This window comes from Equus asinus, chromosome 8, assembly GCF_041296235.1.
Source record: "Equus asinus isolate D_3611 breed Donkey chromosome 8, EquAss-T2T_v2, whole genome shotgun sequence".
NCBI classification, from domain to species: domain Eukaryota; kingdom Metazoa; phylum Chordata; class Mammalia; order Perissodactyla; family Equidae; genus Equus; species Equus asinus.
Genome location: NC_091797.1, coordinates 92,969,150 through 92,987,571, shown reverse-complemented (window position 1 = coordinate 92,987,571; position 18,422 = coordinate 92,969,150). Strand labels below are relative to the sequence as shown.

General features: G+C 47.0%; 1 protein-coding gene across 4 annotated transcripts; it reads left to right on the top strand.

Moving 5' to 3' along the window:
* Positions 1 to 35: 35 nt before the first annotated feature.
* Positions 36 to 18,390, top strand: DUSP18 (dual specificity phosphatase 18). 4 transcript variants are annotated; one of them, XR_011505444.1, is made up of 4 exons: positions 74 to 207; positions 388 to 455; positions 3,316 to 4,934; positions 6,603 to 18,390. XR_011505444.1 is itself a non-coding variant. In XM_014834647.3 (3 exons), exon 3 carries the CDS (start codon positions 3,385 to 3,387, stop codon positions 3,949 to 3,951), a length of 567 nt encoding a protein of 188 aa, XP_014690133.1. In that variant the 5' UTR covers positions 73 to 207; positions 388 to 455; positions 3,316 to 3,384; the 3' UTR covers positions 3,952 to 18,390. The 4 variants fall into 4 exon arrangements, 2 of the variants coding, with proteins under 2 accessions (XP_070372503.1, XP_014690133.1); XM_014834647.3 differs by having other exon boundaries at positions 73 to 207; positions 3,316 to 18,390; XR_011505443.1 differs by having other exon boundaries at positions 90 to 455.
* The last annotated feature ends 32 nt before the right edge of the window (positions 18,391 to 18,422 follow it).

The following is an 18,422-nucleotide window of genomic DNA, read 5'->3' as shown; positions in this document are numbered from 1 at the left end:
GCGGGACCCAGGGGGCGGGACGGGTTCGCAGAGCCGAGAAGCTGCGGACGCGATAGGATTGTCCCTCGGCGGCCGCCGTGGGGCGAAACGGCGCGTTGCCGTGGAGACGGGCTGGGCGAAATGGAGTGGGCTGCAGAGCGCTGAGCTGACCCTACTTCTCCTTTAGGGCTGCCGTGGTGCCCGCCTGATCGCGGGGCAGGTAACCAGGTGAGTCCAGGCGGGGCAGCTCCGGGGCGGGGAGACGAAGCCGGGGTTTCTCCAAAGACCCGGCGCAGTCGATTCCCCCTCCCTCCCCCCGCTACGGGGGACCGTTGCTATGGAAACCAGAGCGCCGGGCCGGCAGAGATTGTGGCTTCCGTGTCGTGACTCATCTTCTCTCTCCCCGAGACCCTCGACCAAGGTTTCGAGTGCGACTGCTTCCTGAACGAACCTGCCCTCCTGCCCGCGGGAGACAGGTAAGACCGTCGGAGTCTTGACACCGAGCAGGCGAAGAAGCCTATTCCAACACCAACTCCCCAGGAAACCTACCTGGCTCACCCCAGGAAGCGGCGCCCCGCTCCGGGCAACCCGTGAACCTTGTTCCACATTTATAACCCAGTATTAACAAACGCCCTGCGGTGTTTGCCGACGTTTTCCCACACAGAATGAGAGAAGAAAGTCCGGCCTTCGGACCTTGCTTTGTGACCCTAGACAGGTCCTTTTCCCCTCTCTGCCTCATTTTCCCCACGTGTAAAATGGAAATATTAACTCCAGACACCGGCCTGTTATGTTGCTTTGGAGATGGAACCAAAAGGGAAGCCAAAGGCTTTGTAGGCTATAAAATGGTGAACAGAGTCACTGTTTCTCCACCATGCTCCCCCTCGTGCTGAACGTTCTTGTTTGTGTCATTTCTTCAGGCGATCACTCTCTGGCCCAGAGCCTGAAATAAATCCCTTTATTCTTCACTTCCATGCTGCCCTGCGTTTTAACTTTCCTAACAACAGCAAGAATAGTTACCATTTACAGAGGGCTCACTATGTGCCAGGCCCTGTATTAAACACTTTACCTGCATTACCTCATTTAGTCCTCCGAAGATCCTTATAAGGTAGGCATTGTTATCCCTATTTTCCCACTCTGTTGTGCCTGTAATTGCCTATTTGATGTCCCTCTCCCTTTGAGCTCTGTGAAGAAGGGGGCCGTGGCTGTCCTGTATGTCTCGGTATCCTCAGCACCGAAAACAGTGCCTGATACATATTTCTTGCCTAGCATGAAGATGACTCTCCTCCCATCACTACCCTCATCTTAAAAAGCAGTGTCTCCTCTGCAAACTTCTTGTCGCTGTAATGAACAGTGGTCTCCCCTATTCCTGTTGCCCACTGGACACTAGTTTTGGGGGCCCTCAATCCAGTTCTCTCTGGGTTTTTGGATGATGAGGATCCAGAACATCCCTTAGCATTTAGGCCTCCACCTGGGTTTTGGGGGGCTTTTTCACTGCCCTCACATGACCCTTAGAACAAACCAGCCCCCGTGGCCCTTCCTGGGGTGAGCCTGATACATTTGACTCCAGGGCACTAGCAGGTAGGATCTGCCTATGCAGCCTTTGGCCTTCCTCTCCAGCAGCCTAGGAACCACCTGCACCTCCACCCAGCCCCTCCCCAAAATTCTAGAGAAACATAGCCAGAGAACTCATCCTTTCCAGAGAACCTCTCAGAAGGCAGAGTCATGGTTGTTGGAGTCATTTCTTCGTTCAACAAATATTTATCAAGCACGACCTTGTGGGGACACTGAGCTTGGCACCAGTGATACAGTGGGAGTGAAGATAGGCACAGTGGTATCCCCATAGAACTCACAGACAGATCAAGGCAAAACCACATCTTCAGGAAGTGTTAGGAAGGAGAGCACATGGGGACCGCCTGGAGCAGGGACTTAAGCAAATGTGAGGAGGGCTGTGGTCCCAGGTGGTTTCCCTCAGAAAGTGACCCTTGGCTAAGATCCCAAGGCTCAGCAATCCTCTGCTGAATGGAACAGATCAGGATCTGACAGGCTTGTAAGGAAAGGGGGTTCTGGGCTGAGACAGCAGCAAAGGCAAAGGCCCCTGGCCAGAGAGGTGGATGTCCACATGGAGCTGCAAGTGGCTCAGCCTAGCTGAGGCCCTTCAGGATGTGGGAAAGGCTAATAGGAAGCAGGAGAGAGGGGTTGGAGCCAGGCCACAAATGGCCTTGACAGCCGAGCTAAGGGGCTCCATCTTATCCTGACAAGGAGCAGCTGCTGAAATGTATTAATCAGGGGAACAGAACTTCGGCTTCTCATTTTTCTGTGCTGGGTGAAGACTGCCATTTGGCCTTGAGAGGTTTGCTGTAAAACTGAATACTCCTATTTCACTGAAAGACATGAAGATGTGCTATTTTTTTCAGCTGTACTCAAGACTGAGAGAGTGAGGGGCCTGGGATTTCTTAGGAGAAGGCAGGAGTCTGCCCCTCTCTGGGGTGCCTGCGACAGCCCTGCTGCACACAGCATTATGCTGGGATGGCTTGTCTACCTGAGGCCTCTCTGCACTTCCTCTTGGGGGCTGCTGTGGTGCCCCCAGGAAGCTGGCCTCCAGGAAGCTTTCAGCCACCGTCTTTGCCAGGCCCTCCTTGGGGGCAAGGTGCAGAAGTATGGTTAACAATGTAGTACTCTGTAACTTGATGTCAGTTTCACATGGGCACATCCTGTCTCTTCAAAAAAGATGGTTCTTGGAGGGGAGAAGCTGAGACCCTCCTCTCTCTTATACCTCCAGTGACGCCCAGCACAGTGGGCTCTGGTTCCATGTCACTGATTCAGAATCTCATGATTTGAGCATAAAATCAGAAGACTGAGGAGGGAGACGATACAAGTGGTTCCCATTAGAGGGGCTGGAAGGAAGGAGAGAATTTTGAAGAAAAGGGAGAGGACAGCTGTGTGAGCCTAGATGGAGAGTCAGGCCAGGGCACAGCTTAGGGACACAAGTCAGCCTGCCCAACTTGAAATGTGGGGTTGCTCAAGGGAGGCCTTGAGTGCCAGGCTTGGGGGCACAGCCTTTGTCCTGTAGGGCAACACATGTCAGATCTCCTGAGAAGCATGCTGAAAATGCAGATTCATGCTCCTCACTCCGAGAGCCTGCTCTGTGGGTTTGGGGAGGAGCCTGGGGATCTACATTTTTGATAAGTTCCCTGGGGAATCCTTCTCAGATGGTCAGAGGACCACTTTGGGGAATTCTGCTATAGGCCAATCCATCCGTTTCCCAGAAATCCCCTGGGGTTGGCCTGCTGGCCCAGCTGGGCTCCTGCCCTCTAAACATCCTCTCCCTTCTTGCAGTTTTCCACGACATAGCCTGGCAGTAAAATGCAGCCTTTATGCCTCACTGGCCGCTGACCCACCGGCCTGATGACAGCACCCCCGTGTACCTTCCCGGTTCAGTTCCGGCAGCCCTCAATCAGTGGCCTCTCACAGATCACCAGCAGCCTATATATCAGCAATGGGGTGGCTGCCAACAACAAGCTCATGCTCTCCAGCAACCACATCACCACGGTTATCAACGTCTCAGTGGAGGTGATGAACACTGTATACGAAGACATCCAGTATGTGCAGGTGCCTGTGGCCGACACGCCTGTCTCGCGTCTCTTTGACTTCTTTGACCCCATCGCTGACCACATCCACAGTGTGGAGGTGAAGCAGGGCCGCACGCTGCTGCACTGTGCTGCCGGCGTGAGCCGCTCAGCCGCTCTCTGCCTCGCCTACCTCATGAAGTATCACGCCATGTCCCTGCTGGACGCCCACACGTGGACCAAGTCGTGCCGGCCCATTATCCGGCCCAACAATGGCTTTTGGGAGCAGCTCATCCACTATGAGTTCCAGCTGTTTGGCAAGAACACCGTGCACATGGTCAACTCCCCTATGGGAGTGATCCCTGACATCTATGAGAAGGATGTCCGTTTGATGATTCCACTGTGAGCCATCTCACCAGCACCTGCACCAGGGCCAGAGGTACAGATCTGTCATTGATCCAACACTAACATCTGAACTTGAACATTCTACTTTTGTTGATAAAGAAAAATCCAGATGATGCCTTTTATAAGGGCAAGGAAAAAGGAAGGGTGCTGCCGCCTTAACCTCGTAATCCATATCTTTAAAGATGAGACTTACTAAATGTAAAATGATGAAGGTGAGTTTCCTACCCTGTGAGTGACTCCTGGCCAGAGGGGAGGGTGAGGCTGATGGTGCCCAAGTCAAATAGACCAACGCCCAATGTGTTATGGCAAGCCTGGGACCCTGCAGCCATCCCTGAGACCGACTAACCCAGGAAGGGGTCTGCCACAGTCCCACTTCATTCTTTTTGAACCCAGAACTAGAACCTTAAGCATCATGACACCTCCTGTGCTGCTCACAGTAAATGCCAACCTACTGGATAAGTGGCCTTCAAGCGGTGCTCTGGGGGCCCCAGGCCAACCCTGCTTCCACCTTCAACCATGGGAGCCCAACTCTGGTTTTCTAGATTGGACTTACTCATAAGATAGTTTTCAAAGAAAGCATTCAACTGTATAAAAACTCTTAAATTTTTTTGAGTGCTGTTATACATGGCCTCAAAGTGCCCTTGGTGACCGCCTACCAGTCTTTGATGAAATGTAGCATTAGTCTCCTTCTCTGGGCCACGTGTGGAGAGTGGGCCTGACATTAGGCCTCAAGGATTCCTCTCACAGGCCTTCACTCAGAAGGCTCGAGCTGCGGACCGGATCCTAGCCTTGTCACTTCCTCCCCATGTGATCCGGAGTGCCTTGGAGCCTCGGTTTCCTCATCTGTCCAAGCAATGACAGCCGTTTCTCACAAGGTTGTGGAGAAGATTCACCGATTCCTTAGCGCAGTGCCTGGCATGTGGTAGGCGCTTAGTGTAACCAGCAGCTCTCGCCATGACTGATGCTCCGGCCCTGCTGGTCCAGGTCAGCACAGTTGTTCTCATAGCATCATTTCCCCCATTGGTGCACAGCCCTTTCCTGTTTACAAAGTGCCCTTCCAAAAAGTCATCCAGTGTGGAAAAAAAAAGAAAATGGTTCGAGTCCTTTCAGACCCCGCCTTAGAGGAGGCCTAGACTTTGAAGCCTTTAAAATCAGACTTCCCATTTTGTGTAATCAGTGTGCAACCTGGGGGTCCTAAAGCAAGGAGCACACTTCCAGCTTCCCCTCAAAAGGCCTTGTTTAGATCACTGACCATTAGAGCCAGTGTCCTGGTCCGGCTGACCCACTGGGGTCCACAGGGGCACATGCCAAAGAGACAAGTAAGTGAGCCCTATGTAGGCCCTGAAATCAGGATTGTTCAGATCCCCAAGGGGCCTGAGGATCTGGCTCAAGTCCAGCTATTCTAATCCAGAGGTTTTCAGACAAACCATAGCTGAGAGAAAAGCACAACTACTCAGTGGGTCCAGAGCGGAGTAGAGGTGGAGGCCAACTGTCCTTTCCCTCCAAAGCCACCTCTCCCACACTCCCACAAAGGCGTGCGCAGGGGTGCAATTTTAGGGTCAGGGGAAGAGGAAAGTCACTGTTCTAGACTGATCCTCTCGTGTTACAGATGAATAAACAGACCCACAAGCACCAGGGCTGGTGTAGCAGAGCCCTCACAAAGCAGCCTTTCTGGAAGAAACCCAGATGGAAAATTTCTTTTAAAGCATTTTTAAAGAGAAGTTTATTTGGATATATATTGTTTCCATTTTTAAAAATTTTAAATTATCATACCATAAAATTAACTTGTTCATATATACAGTTATGTATGTTTTAACACATTTCATGGCTACCTCTACAGTCGAGAGAGCAATTCCATCACCCAAAAAATTCCTTTATGCTGCTCCTTTGTATTCAGACCTTTGTCCCACCCCAGTCTCTAGCAAACACTGATCTGTTCTCCTTCCCTATAGATTTGCCTTTTCCAGAATGTCACACACATTCTGGATTACATCCTAAGAGGATGTAATCTCTGGAGACTGGCTTCTTTCAGTGTAATATCTTTGCGATTCATACATGTCACTTTTTATGGCTAAGTAGTATTCCATTGTATGGATATACCACAGTTTGTTTTACATTCATTAATTGAAGGCTATTTGGGTTGTTTCCAGTTTGGGGCAATTTTGAATAAACATTTATGTATAGCTTTTTATGTGAACTTAAGTTTTCATTTATCTAGGGTATATACTTCAGAGTGGGATTGCTCAGTCATATGGTAAAGGTTATGTTTAACTTAATAAAAAGTACCAAATTTCCAGAGTGGCTATACCATTTTGTGTTCCACTATGAGATCCAGTTTCTCTCCAGTATCTGGTATTGCCAATATTTTTTACTTTAGCCATTCTGATAGATGCGTGGTATTAGGTCATTTTGGTTTTCATTTGCGTTTCCCTAATGGTTAATGATGTTGAGCGTCTTTTTGTGTGCTTAATTGCCTTCCATATACCGTCTTTGGTGAAGTGTCTGTTCAACTCTTTTGTGCATTTCTAAATTGGGTTTTCTCACTGTTGAGTGTTGAGAATTCTTTGTATGTTCTGGATACAAGTCATTTGTCAGATATGGATTTGTAAATATTTTTTCCCAGTCTAGCTTGTCTTTTCATTCTCTTAAAAGTATCTTTTGCAGGGGCTGGCCCCGTGGCCGAGTGGTTAAGTTCGCGCGCTCTGCTGCAGGCGGCCCGGTGTTTCGTTGGTTCGAATCCTGGGCGCGGACATGGCACTGCTCATCAAACCATGCTGAGGCAGCATCCCACATGCCACAACTAGAAGGACCCACAACGAAGAATACACATCTATGTACTGGGAGGCTTTGGGGAGAAAAAGGAAAAAATAAAAAAAAATCTTTAAAAAAAAGTATCTTTTGCAGAGCAAAAGTTTTTAATTTTGATAAAGTACTACTTACCAATTTTTCCTTTTGTGGATTGTTGTTTTGGGGGCTTTTTTGCTGAGGAAGATTGGCTGTGAGCTAATGTCCATTGCCAATCTTCCTCTTTTTGCTTGAAGAAGATTCTTGTCCCTGAGCTAACATCTGTGCCAATCTTCCTCTATTTTGTATGTGTGTCGCTGCTACAGCATGACTTGATGACTGGTGTAGGTCCACACCCAGGATCTGAACGCATGAACCTGGGCCACCTAAGCAGAGTGCACCGAACTTAACCACTACGCCACAGGCCAGCCACCTATGGATTGATGTTTTGGTGTCATGTCTAACAACCCTTTGCCTAACCCTAAATCACAAAGATTTTCTCTAATGTTTTAAAGTTTGAGAGTTTAAATTTTTCACTTATTTCTGTGATCCTTTTTTATAAGATGTGAGGTTTAGTTTGAGGTTCACATTTTTCCATATGGATGTCTAATGGTTTCAGCTCCATTTGTGGGAGACTATTCTTTCTCCACTGAGCTGCCTTTTCACTTTGTGTAGGTCTATTTTTGGACTCTTTATGTTTTGTTTAATATGTGTGTGTTTCTCTTCACCAATACCACACTATCTTGATTACTGTAGCTTTAGAGTAAGTCTTAAAATAGAATAGTGTGTCTTCTGGTTTTCTCCCTTTTAAAAAAATTGTTTTGGTTATTCTAGTTTCTTTGCCTTTCCATATAAATTGTAGAATAAACTTGTCTATATCAATAACAACAAAAAAACCTGCTGGCATTTCAATTGAAATTGTGTTAAATCTGTTGACCAATTTGGGGGAGAATTGGCATCTTCACTCTGTTGAATCTTCTGATCCATGAACATAGTATGTCTCCCCACTGATTTAGGTCTTTGATGTCTTTCATCAGTGCTTTGCAGTTTTCAGCATACAGATCTTATATGTTTTATTATATTTATACTTAAATATTTCATTTGAGGAAGGACATTGTAAAAAAAATATTTTTATATTTTGGTTTCCAGTTGTTCATTGTTAGTATATAGACGTATAACTGATTTTGTGTTGACCTTGTATCTTGCAACCTTGCTAAATTCACTTATTCTGAGAGCATTTTTGTAGATTCCTTAGCAGTCTACACTAAGACAATCATGTCATCTGCAAATAGAAGTAGTTTTATTTCTTTCTTTCCTATCTGAATGCCTTTGATTTCTTTTTTTTATTACACTGGCTATAACTTCCAGGATGATGATGGACATGAGTGGTGAGAATAGACATTCTTGCCTTGTTCCTGATCTTAGAAAGAAAGTGTTCAGTCTTTTACCATTAACTATGATGTTAGCTACAGAGTTTTTGTAGCTGCCCTTTGTTAGGTTAAGGGAAAGTTGGAAAGTATTCTCTCCGCTTTTATTTCCTGGAAGAGATGTGTGAATTGGTGTTATTTCTTCTTTAAATGTTTGGTAGAATTTACCAGTGAAACCATCTGGACCTGGAGATTTCTTTTTCAGAAAGATTTAACAAAGAATTCAATTCCTTTAATAGTTAAAGGACTATTCAAATTATCTGTTTCATCTTGGGTGAGTTTTGGTAGTTTGTGATTTTTGAAGAAGAGATCAATTTCATTTAAATTGTCACATTTATGCATGTAGATTTGTTTGTAGTATTCCCTTATTATCTTTATTATTTGCAGGGTCTATAGTAATATCACCTTTTCATTCTTCATACCTATCATTTGTCTTCTCTCTTTATTTGTTTGTTAGTCTGGCTAGAGGTTTATCAATTTTTAAGATCTTCTTAAAGAACTACCTACCTTGTGTTTTTTATTTTCTCTATTATTCTTTCCTTCTCTATTTCATCAGTTTCTGCTCTTTATTATTTCCTTAATAATAAAAAGGTTCTGCTTGCTTCGATTTTATTTTGTTCTTTCTTCTAATTTCATAAACTGGAAACTTAGAATATTGTTTTGAGATCTGCATCCCACAAATTTTGATATACTTCATTTTCATTTTTGTTCATTTCAAAATATTTCTAATTTTCCTTGAAATGTTCTCCTTTACCCATGTATTATTTAAAAGTGTGTAGTTTAATTTCTAAGTATTTGGAAATTGTACAGCCATCTTCCTGTTGTTGGTTTCTAGTTTAATTCCATCGTAGTCAGAGAACTATTGTCAGAGAATATTGTATGATTTCATTTGTTTTTAATTTGTTAATGTTTACTTTATGATATAGGATATGGTCTATATTGGTGAATGCTTCATGTGCACTTTGGGAAAAAAAGGTTATTTCGGATGGAATGTTTAATAAATATCAATTAGGACCAGTTGATTGGTGGTGGTTTCAATTCTTTTACACTCTTCCTGATTTCCTGGTAATTATTCTGTTGATTACTGTGAGAGGAGTGTTGAAGTATCCAACTAAAATTGTGGATTTGCCTACATCTCCTTTCAATTCTATTAATTTTTATTTCATGTGTTTTGAAGCTTTATTGTTAGGTACATACATATTTAGGGTTGTTATATCTTCATGGTGAATTGACCATTTTAACAGTATGCAATGTCTCTTTATCCATCTTCATGTTTTTTCCACCTTGATTTTTTTGCCCTTTACTTTGTCTGATATTAATATAGCCACTTCAGTTTTGTTTTAAGTAGTATTTACATGATATCTCTTTTTACCTCTTTTTACTTTTAACCCACCTATATTGTTATGTTGCAAGTGGGTTTCTTGTAGACAGCATATAGTTGGGTCTTTTTTTTATATATCCAATCTGTCTCTTAATTGGTATATTTAGACCAAAATTATGGATATGTGGATTTAGGTCTACCATTTTATTGTTTTCTGTTTGTCCTCTCTGTTTTTCATTCCCGTTTCCTTTTTCCTGCCTTCTTTTGGATTACTGAATATTTTTTAAGTATTCCATTTTAATTTTGTACAGTTTTTTAGAGGTTGCCCTAGAGCTACATACTTATCTTCTCATATTCTACTTAGAATGAATATCTTGTCACTTCTCTCTGCTGGTCATATTGGATAATGTATTAGTTTTTTCTTGGTGTCATAACAAATTACCACAAACTTAATGGCTTAAAACAACATCTATTTATTATTTCACAGTTTCTGTAGGTCAGAAGTCTAGTTGGGCTTGACTGAGTCCTCTGCGTAGGGTCTCAGAGCCAAAATCAAGGTGTTTCATAAGGATGAAATCAAGGGTGTTTTTTACTGGAGGCTCTGATAAAGATTCTGCTTCCAAGCTTATTTGAGGTTGTTGACTGAATTCACTTCCTTTTGTTGTAGGACAGAGGACTCCATTTCCTTACAAACTATCAGCTAGGGGCTAGTCTTTTCTCCTAGAAGCTGCCAACACTCCTTCTAATGCTTTCCATGTGGCCCCCTCCAGCAATGGAGGGTTGAGTCCCTCTCATGCTTTGAATATGTCTGACTTTTCCTTCTGCTGCATCTCTGAATCCAGCCTGAGAAAATTCTCTGCTTTTAAGGATTCATGTGATTAGATTAAGCCCACCCAATAATCCAGATAATTCTGATTTTAAAGTCCATGACCTCAGTTATATCTCTGAAGTCCCTTTTGTCATGTAAGGTAACATTCATATTTCCAGGGGGTAGGGCATGGACATCTTTGGCTTGGGTGGCCATTCTGCCTATCACAGATAGTTCCTATTGGTCTATCTTCAAGTTCACAGACTCTTTCCTCTGTCATCTCCATTCTGCTACCAAGGCCATCTAGTATATTTTTAAATTTTAATTAATATATTTTCTTTGTTTTAAAATTTCTATTTGGTTGTTTTCTGTATCTTCTATTTCTCTGCTGAGACTTTCCATCTTTTCATTTCTAAAATCTTTTCCTGATAATTTCAACATCTGGGGCATCTCAGTGTTCAGACTTTTTTGGTTCTTTGTAAAGTAATTTTGGCTTGTATCTTGGAAATTTTGAATATTATGTTATGAGACTCTAGGTCTTGGTTAAATCCTATGGAAAATGTTAAATTTTTGTCTTAGGAGGCAGTTGACCCATTTAGTTTCAGTTCTTATCTGCCTCCTGTGGGCTATTAAAAACAAGACAGCAGGCCCAAAATGGAGTGACATATGCTAAGGCCCATGCCACCAAACCAAGACTTAACTTAATTACAGTTTTGACTCTCCCAGAAATGGAATCTTACACCAGTCAATCCGGAATCGCCTGATCAGCGCGAGTTAGGTAATCTGCCTCATAGACCCCTGCCATCCCCTAAAGGGCAATAAGCAACCCACTGTTTTGCCTAGGATGACTTCCTTGTTCCTGCTCCCTCTGCCTGTAAATCTTTCAATTTGCACAGCTCCTTGGAGCTCCCTTCTATCTGCTAGATTGGATGCTGCCCAATTCACGAATTGTTGAATAAAGCCAATAAGATCTTTAAACTTTACTCAGTTGAATGTTTCACAGGGCCATTGTTCCAATATCAGTTCAGTTTTCAAAACTTTTGCAACATAAGTCAGATGTGTCCTAAGCTTGTGCCACCCAGGGGCCAGTCTGAAATCTGGGTAGTCTACCTAGTAGTTTAGTTCTCAGAGTCACTGGAATACTGTTTAGGGTCAGATCCATGCATGTGAACCTAGCAGTTCATATGCAACTTCATGGGATCTATTTCTTAAGCTCCCTCCTCTCTATGATCTCCCCCATCTCTCCAGTTCAAGACTGCTCATTTCCTGATCCTCCAGCTGGAAATCAGGGCCTTTAATCTCCCCACTCTGCAGTATATGTTCTGTGACTGGGTCTGCTCTGCCAAGTGACAGGAGGAAAAGAGAAAAAAGGATTTCCCCTTACTCTGTCTGCCCTGAAGGGGGCCTCTTTCCTAATCCTCAGACCAGAAAGACAAAGGGCTTCTCTTGGAGTTCTTTCTTTCTGTGTCCACTGCACAGTTCCAGGATTCACACTGCCTTTGAGACCAGGCCAGGAGATACAGGAACAGAAAACAAAACAGGAAACTTGCTGCCAGATTGTTTCTACTTCAAGTTCTGATTCCTTTTCCCAATCTACCTGTTATCATTTCTTTTTCAGAGTTCTCAGGTAACTGCTTCATGCCTTCTGTCCAGGGTTTTTAGTCGCGTTCAGAGGGAAGAAAAGACTATGCTTATTCTATCTTCCTCAGAATCCTAAGAAATTTATTTTTAAAGATACATGCTCATTTGTGGAAAAAGGAAGATAAGTATGGTCCACCTACAATAGTATCTTCAAGTAGTAGCCAAGTCAACATTTTGGTATTGTGGTATATTTCCTTCCTTCTACACATTTTTTTTCATAGTTGAGAAAATATAATTTTGGATCTTCCTTTTTAAATTATTTTTTTAATATTCAGAATTGGATGTGGTACAACCAGGATTTCACATCCTAAGTGGAGGTTGAAGTTGAGGGCTCTTAAGAGGGTCCAAGTCCTTTCACCAAACAGTTCACTCTGTTCCTTCAGACTCAGAGTAGAGTGGCCCTTGACTCAGACGACCAAAGACAAGGAGGCCATGTTGGAGTTTTGAGGCAATCCTCTAATGGGGGTATGAAATGTCCTCACAGCCCAACAGCCGGGCTTAGAGCAGGGGTTCCAGGCTCTGTTTGATTTCATGAAGCTCTAACTTTCCTGCTTCAAAAGTACAGAACTTTCTTTCTTTCTAATGAATTAAAGTCAGTTAAATATGGTTTGAGAAGTTTCTGTGAAGTTCATAATACCCTGTCAGATAAATAGGGACATGCTGGTGGCCCTGGGAATTTCCCTGGACGACTTCTGTTGAGATGATCTCATTACAAATCCCAGGGACAGGTAGCCCTTGACCCTGAAGTACACAGCCCTGCCTACCTATCCCGGGATGTTAAGTCCAAATGCCCTAAGAATCCATCAACCTCCCCTCTGGACTGAGGACCTGTGTCACCTAGGAAGGAGATTGGGATGAAGGTCAAGAGGTGTGGGCTCTCATCCTGCTTTGTGACTTCAGGCAGACCCTAGAATTTTTCTGGGATTCTGCCTACTCTGTAAGATGGGAGTCCCTGTGCCATGTGTAGTGGCCATAAGAATGAAGCCCACAGACCTCTAATTACCCAAAACAAAATCAACCAAGGGCCATAACAGGCTCTCTGAAATCCATCTCCACGTTTATGCTGAGCCTAGACTTCCCTCAGGCTCCTCCTAGCCAGTTCCTGAGGATAGCAGGGATACGAAGGTAGGCCCATTCCTGGGAGACATGGGACTCTTCTGATTGGCCTCTTTGACTCAGAACTCTGACTGCCTTGCCGAACCTTCTTTAGACTGCAGCCTGGTCAAGAACGCTTCCACCCACCTTCCCTCTCTCCTCCACTCGAGTCAGACTTCCGTCACAGTCTGACAGCTCTCCCAGCCTTCCCAGCTCCCTTCCCGTTTTCTCTCACAAGTGTTTGCCCTCATAAAATCCTTGCACTTTTAATCCCATCTTGGGGTTTGCTTCTCAGGGGACCTGGACTGACACACCATCCTCCCCACCCTTCAGAGGTACCAAGAGACATTTTCGAAGCACAAAGCTTTAAACACACATAAAGGCCTCTTACCACAAATCTTTCTAGACTTCCCCTTTGCAAAATATTTGTAATGCTTTTTCCTTGAAGAAAAAAATTTTTTTCTGACTGAGCTGGAGAATACTGGCCGGTGCCTCCTTGTGGCAGACACTCCCTGCAAACCTGGGCCAGACTCTGCACATCCCGTGACTTCAAACCCTGGCTCTGCTCTTCACTGCAGAGTGGGGAGCAGGAAACCGCAGAATCCCAAGAGTTAAGAGATGAAGTCCTAGCCCTGCTGCTTCCTCTGTGTGCAAGATCATTGCTATGGTCTGAATGTTTGTGTCCCCTCAAAATTAAGTGTTGAAAACCTAATGCCCAAGGTGATGGTACTAGGAGATGGGGCCTTTGGGAGTTAATTAGGTGACGAGGTCATGAGAGTGGAGCCCTCATGAATGGGATTAGTGCCCTTATAAATGAGGCCCCAGAGAGCTAGCTCACCCCTTCTGCCACATAAGGCCACAACGAAGTGGGTAACCCAGAAGAGGGCTCTCACCCAAGACCGTGGCACCCGGATCTCAGACTTCAGCCTCCAGAACTGAGAAATAAATTTCCATCGTTTGTAAGCTACCCAGTCTGTGGAATTTTGTTATAGCAGCCTGAATGGACTAAGACGATCATCTCGGTTCTTCCTTCTTTTTGGATTTCACTTTCCTTGTATGTATGATAAGGATTGAACTAGATCTGTGGTTTTCAAACGAGGTTCCTGGGAAATTTGGCAGAAGTGCCTCAGGAGTGAGGGAGTTCCTGGGTCCTCTAGGGCAACTCTGCTTTGGCTTGTTTGATATTGGGCTCCGGCATAAGATGCATGGACAAGGGTTCCTCCACCAAAGAAAGTTTAAACTCCAAAGAGAAATGCCCAGCCCGGGCAGCAAGTGCTGCTGGGCTGGAATCTAACCAGCTGGGATGCTGGCAGTGCTTAGAGAATGAAGGAGGGGGCACACAAGGGTTGTGGCAATCAGGAGGGAGCAGGAGACCTAGATGCTGGAAGGCTCCATCAGGCGCAGGGAGCAAGAGTGGCCTCATATAGCTGGAGGGGTAACAAGGAGTGGGCTTGGAGACATCAGGGCATCCAAGACTTCACATACCAGACCAAGGAGCCCAGGCCTTCTCCTATCTGCAGTCGGGAGCAGAGGAAAAAGCCTCCAGCCCTCACTGAGGAAGCATTTGCCAAGTGTCTACTGTGGGCCAGGATTGTACAGTGCTGTGTCAAGGAGGAGGCAGAAGTATGGCTGTCAAGATCCCACCTGGAGCAGGAAGCTCCCAGACTAACTCCCCATGGCCCCAGGCTGTGTTGTCCTGGATCACTCACTCAACAGACATTCACTGATTTGGTAGCCAGCCTCAGAGATGACCTCAATGGTCTCCTCCTGCTGGTATTCACGCCCTTGTATGGTCAAAGGGCGAGGGCCCACACTGAATAGAGCTGACATGTGTAACCAATAAGATATTAGAGAAAGGATGATAGTAGAATTAAATAATAAATGAAGACATTAGAGAAATGAGCGTCACTTTTGAAATTGGGTCAAAAAGACATTGTGGCTTCTTGCTCTCTTGAATCACTCACTCTGGTGGAAGCCAACTACCGTGTCGTGAGGACATTTAAGGAGCCCTTTGGAGAGGCCCCCATGGCAAGGAGCTGAGACCTCCTGCCAACAGCCATGTGAATGACCCATCTTGGAAGTGGACCTTCCAGCCCCCGTCAAGCCTTCAGATGACTGCAGCCCTGGCTGACATCTTGACTGTAACCTCATGAGAGACCCTGAGCCAGAACTATTCCACTAAGCCACGCCCAAGTTCCTCATCCACAGAAACTGTGAGATAATTCATACTTGTTGCTTTAAGCCATAATGTTTGGGGATAATTTGTTACCCCAAATCAATACAACTGATGCCACTCTGCACCGTGCTCAAGATACTGTCCCCACTGTCATCTGTTCCCCTGGACCACAACGATAGCTCTTCCCTGGTCTCCTTGCCTCCTGTCTCAAGCCTCTTCACCTTCTCCTCTACACAGGATCCAGACCAAACAGAAGGTTCATTATCAAGAAATATTTGTTGAATATCATGGCCCTTGCCTGCTCAAAACCTTCCATGGTTCTCTATTGTATTTTGTGTTATTTCCAGGAAGTATTTGCAACTGAGCAGGAACAGTGTGATGGTTGAGTTTCTGGCATCCCAGAGCTGATTTGGGAGCAGAGTAGAGAGCAAGAAGAGTCCTTGTTTGCCCTGGCCCCCTGGAATGACAATCCAAAGGCCCCCTGGGGAGGGAGGGAGGGGCCCCCTGGCAGCTGGGGCTGAGACAAGGCATCAGCTTTGTTCTGAATCCACAATGGCAGGATGCCCAGCACAGACCCAGCTTCCCCAGCTTCCTCCAAAGCAGGGCAAGGGGGTGGGAGCTGGGGCATCCGTCCTGCTCTGTTACCACAAGAGCATGCCCTGGGGGCTCTCGATGTTCAGGGGAGGCTGAGGGAAGGCGGGTAGCACTTCTTAAGGACCTGTTAGTTTTCAGGCACAATTGCTAAGCACTTGCCATGCTTTAGCCCATCACACCCTCCTGGAGCTAGTCAGAGTTAGGTTCTACTGCTGCTTCCACTTCCCACACAGAGGCACAGGAGGGGAAGGCCCTTGCCCAGGGTCACACAGCTTAGACATGCCAGACTAAGATTTGAACCCAGGTCCGACCCCTGTTCTTGACTAGTCTCTTCTGCCTACTCCTTCCATGGCAGGCACTGTGCCGGTGCTGGGGAGACAGCGGGGAGCAGGACAGTCATCTCAGTCCTCCCAGAGCCTGGTCCAGTGGAGAAGGGAGGTGATAAACCAGTTCTGAGAGTGGGATGTGCTCAGGGTCCTGCCTGGAGAAGGGCAGGGAGCTAGGTTGGCCTTTGGGCGCAGCTCTCAACTCAGCTTGGTGTGGGGCGGGGCAGAGGTGGGGGTGGGAGTGGGGAAGAGCTTCCCAAGGAAGGTGACATCTGGAGAAGGCTTCCCAGCAGGGACTGGGTACAGAGATTGAGGCTGGGAGAGGTGAAGTGACTTGCCTGAGGCAACAGAACTAGTAAGAGGCAGAGCCCAGAGGGACAGTGGCCCATCAATGGGGATCACCCGCTAAGCCCTTCCCATAAGTATCCCTGTCGCCCTCACGCCCAACGACAGTGTGAAGCAGGGAGAGACCAGACAGGTCACACTGTGAGAAAGGGAGGCAGGCTTTCTGACTCCCAGTCCAGGGCATTCCGTGCACGCTGCTGGGAGGAGTGCTGGGGGGGCTTTAACTGTGACCTGGGGGGAATCACCTCAATGCTGGACAGTCCTGAGTCTGGTGACAAGCCAGCCCCTAGATCAGGCACAGCTCCAATTCCCTCCTGCCCACCCCCACGACCACCGGCGTGGGGGCTGGCTTTGCTCTGACAGGAAGCTCACTCTTAAGCCAAACATCACACGAGACCTAGGAGCCAGGGCTAGAGTACAGCCGGGAGGCTCCTGCCATGGCAGTGGCCCCCTCGAATGGGAAGGGTTCCTGGGTGCCAAAGAGGCTCTGCCCCCCCAAAGCCATCTATCCTCTGTCCTGTCTGGCCAAGCCTCAGGGTGGAGCCTGGAGGTACCCAGGCTGCACAGGGATGGGGCTGGGCCAGCGGCATCTCTGAGTCACAGGGAGGGTGGGCAGCAAGTGACTCAGCCTGGGCCCACTTCCTTTCCTCAAGGCCAGCCTGGGTGGAAGCCAAGGCCAGGAAACCCTGCGCCTGTCCTCCCCACGGCTGGGGCCTCTCAGGCCCTCGTTGCCCCCACCCTCAGCCTTGGGCTGACCCTTCATGCAGCCTGTCTAGCGCTGGCTGGCACCACAGTCCTCCATGACTTCTGGCTACGTGAAGGAATGAGTGATGCCTCCGAGTCCCAGGCCCTGTAGATCCCAGCCCCAGCCTGGTCTGGCACCATCCTCACACAGAAAGGGGAGACTGTCCCCATTTTCCAGATGAGCCTGGAGCCTCAGAGTGGATGTCAGACTAGCCAGAGTGACATGGAGTGACATGTCAGAGTGGATGACATGACTAGCCCCGGAAAGAGACCAAACCAGCTGGCGCCATCACCCCCTCTTCTCCCTTGGCCCTGCCTACCAGACTTCTGAGTGGGTCATCTGCCAATCTGCAGATATGGAAACTGAGGCTCAGAGAGGGGATGCTACCTACCCAAGGTACACAGTGAGGCAGGCAGAGCAGGATTAGGTCCCAGGTCTTCCTAATCCAGGCAGGGTCCTTAGGGTTTTCAACAGGCGGCCTCTAGAGGAGGCAGCTGGGTGGGGGGAGTTAAGCACAGAGAGCCAAGGAAAGGATGAGAGAGAAGTGATGAGGCTGAGTCCGGCCAGCCCGTCAGGGCAGCTCTGGGTGAATTCTAGGGGTCAGGACTACAGTCCTAGGTTCTCGACATGGCAGCCCTGCCCCCCTGCAAAGCTCCAGGGCCAGCCCTCCTGGCCCTCCCTGCTGAGTCCCACCCAATTCCTTGTCCTCTGCACCCACAGCCCTGAGCACGGACCTTGTCAAGCTTCTTCCTTCATCAGCCTTCCTTTTTTGGTTTTTCTTCTAAAGGAAAGCTGCACGTTTGCGTTTTCTCTCCCAGGCATGGGTTTAGTCATGAGAAGGGAGGACATGTAGGAAGAAGAAACTAGACAGAGAGAACAGCATGTGGAAAGGCTCCGGTGAGCAGGCATGGTCTCATGGGGGACCTGAAGGAAGTAGGTGAGGCTAGAAGGTGGAGCCCAAGGGAGAACTGAGACAGGGAGCCTGGTGAGACCACAGGGGCCAGATCCTGAGGGCCTTGTGGTCTGGGGCAGGAAAGCAGCAGGGAGCCACAGAAGGTATGTGTTTTGGAAACACATAGGGCTGCAAAGGAAGATAGAGTGGGGCCAGAGAAGAGTAGAGAGGAAGCCATTGCTGCCATTCAAAAGATGGGCAAAGGTGGCCTGGCCAGTGGAGAGACTTCAGAGAATGGGGCTAGGTTGGGGACGTGGA

Bases quoted from the DNA above. Each gene is read 5' to 3' on its own strand.
- DUSP18 (XM_070516402.1), top strand. From the start codon at position 3,385: ATGACAGCACCCCCGTGTACCTTCCCGGTTCAGTTCCGGCAGCCCTCA.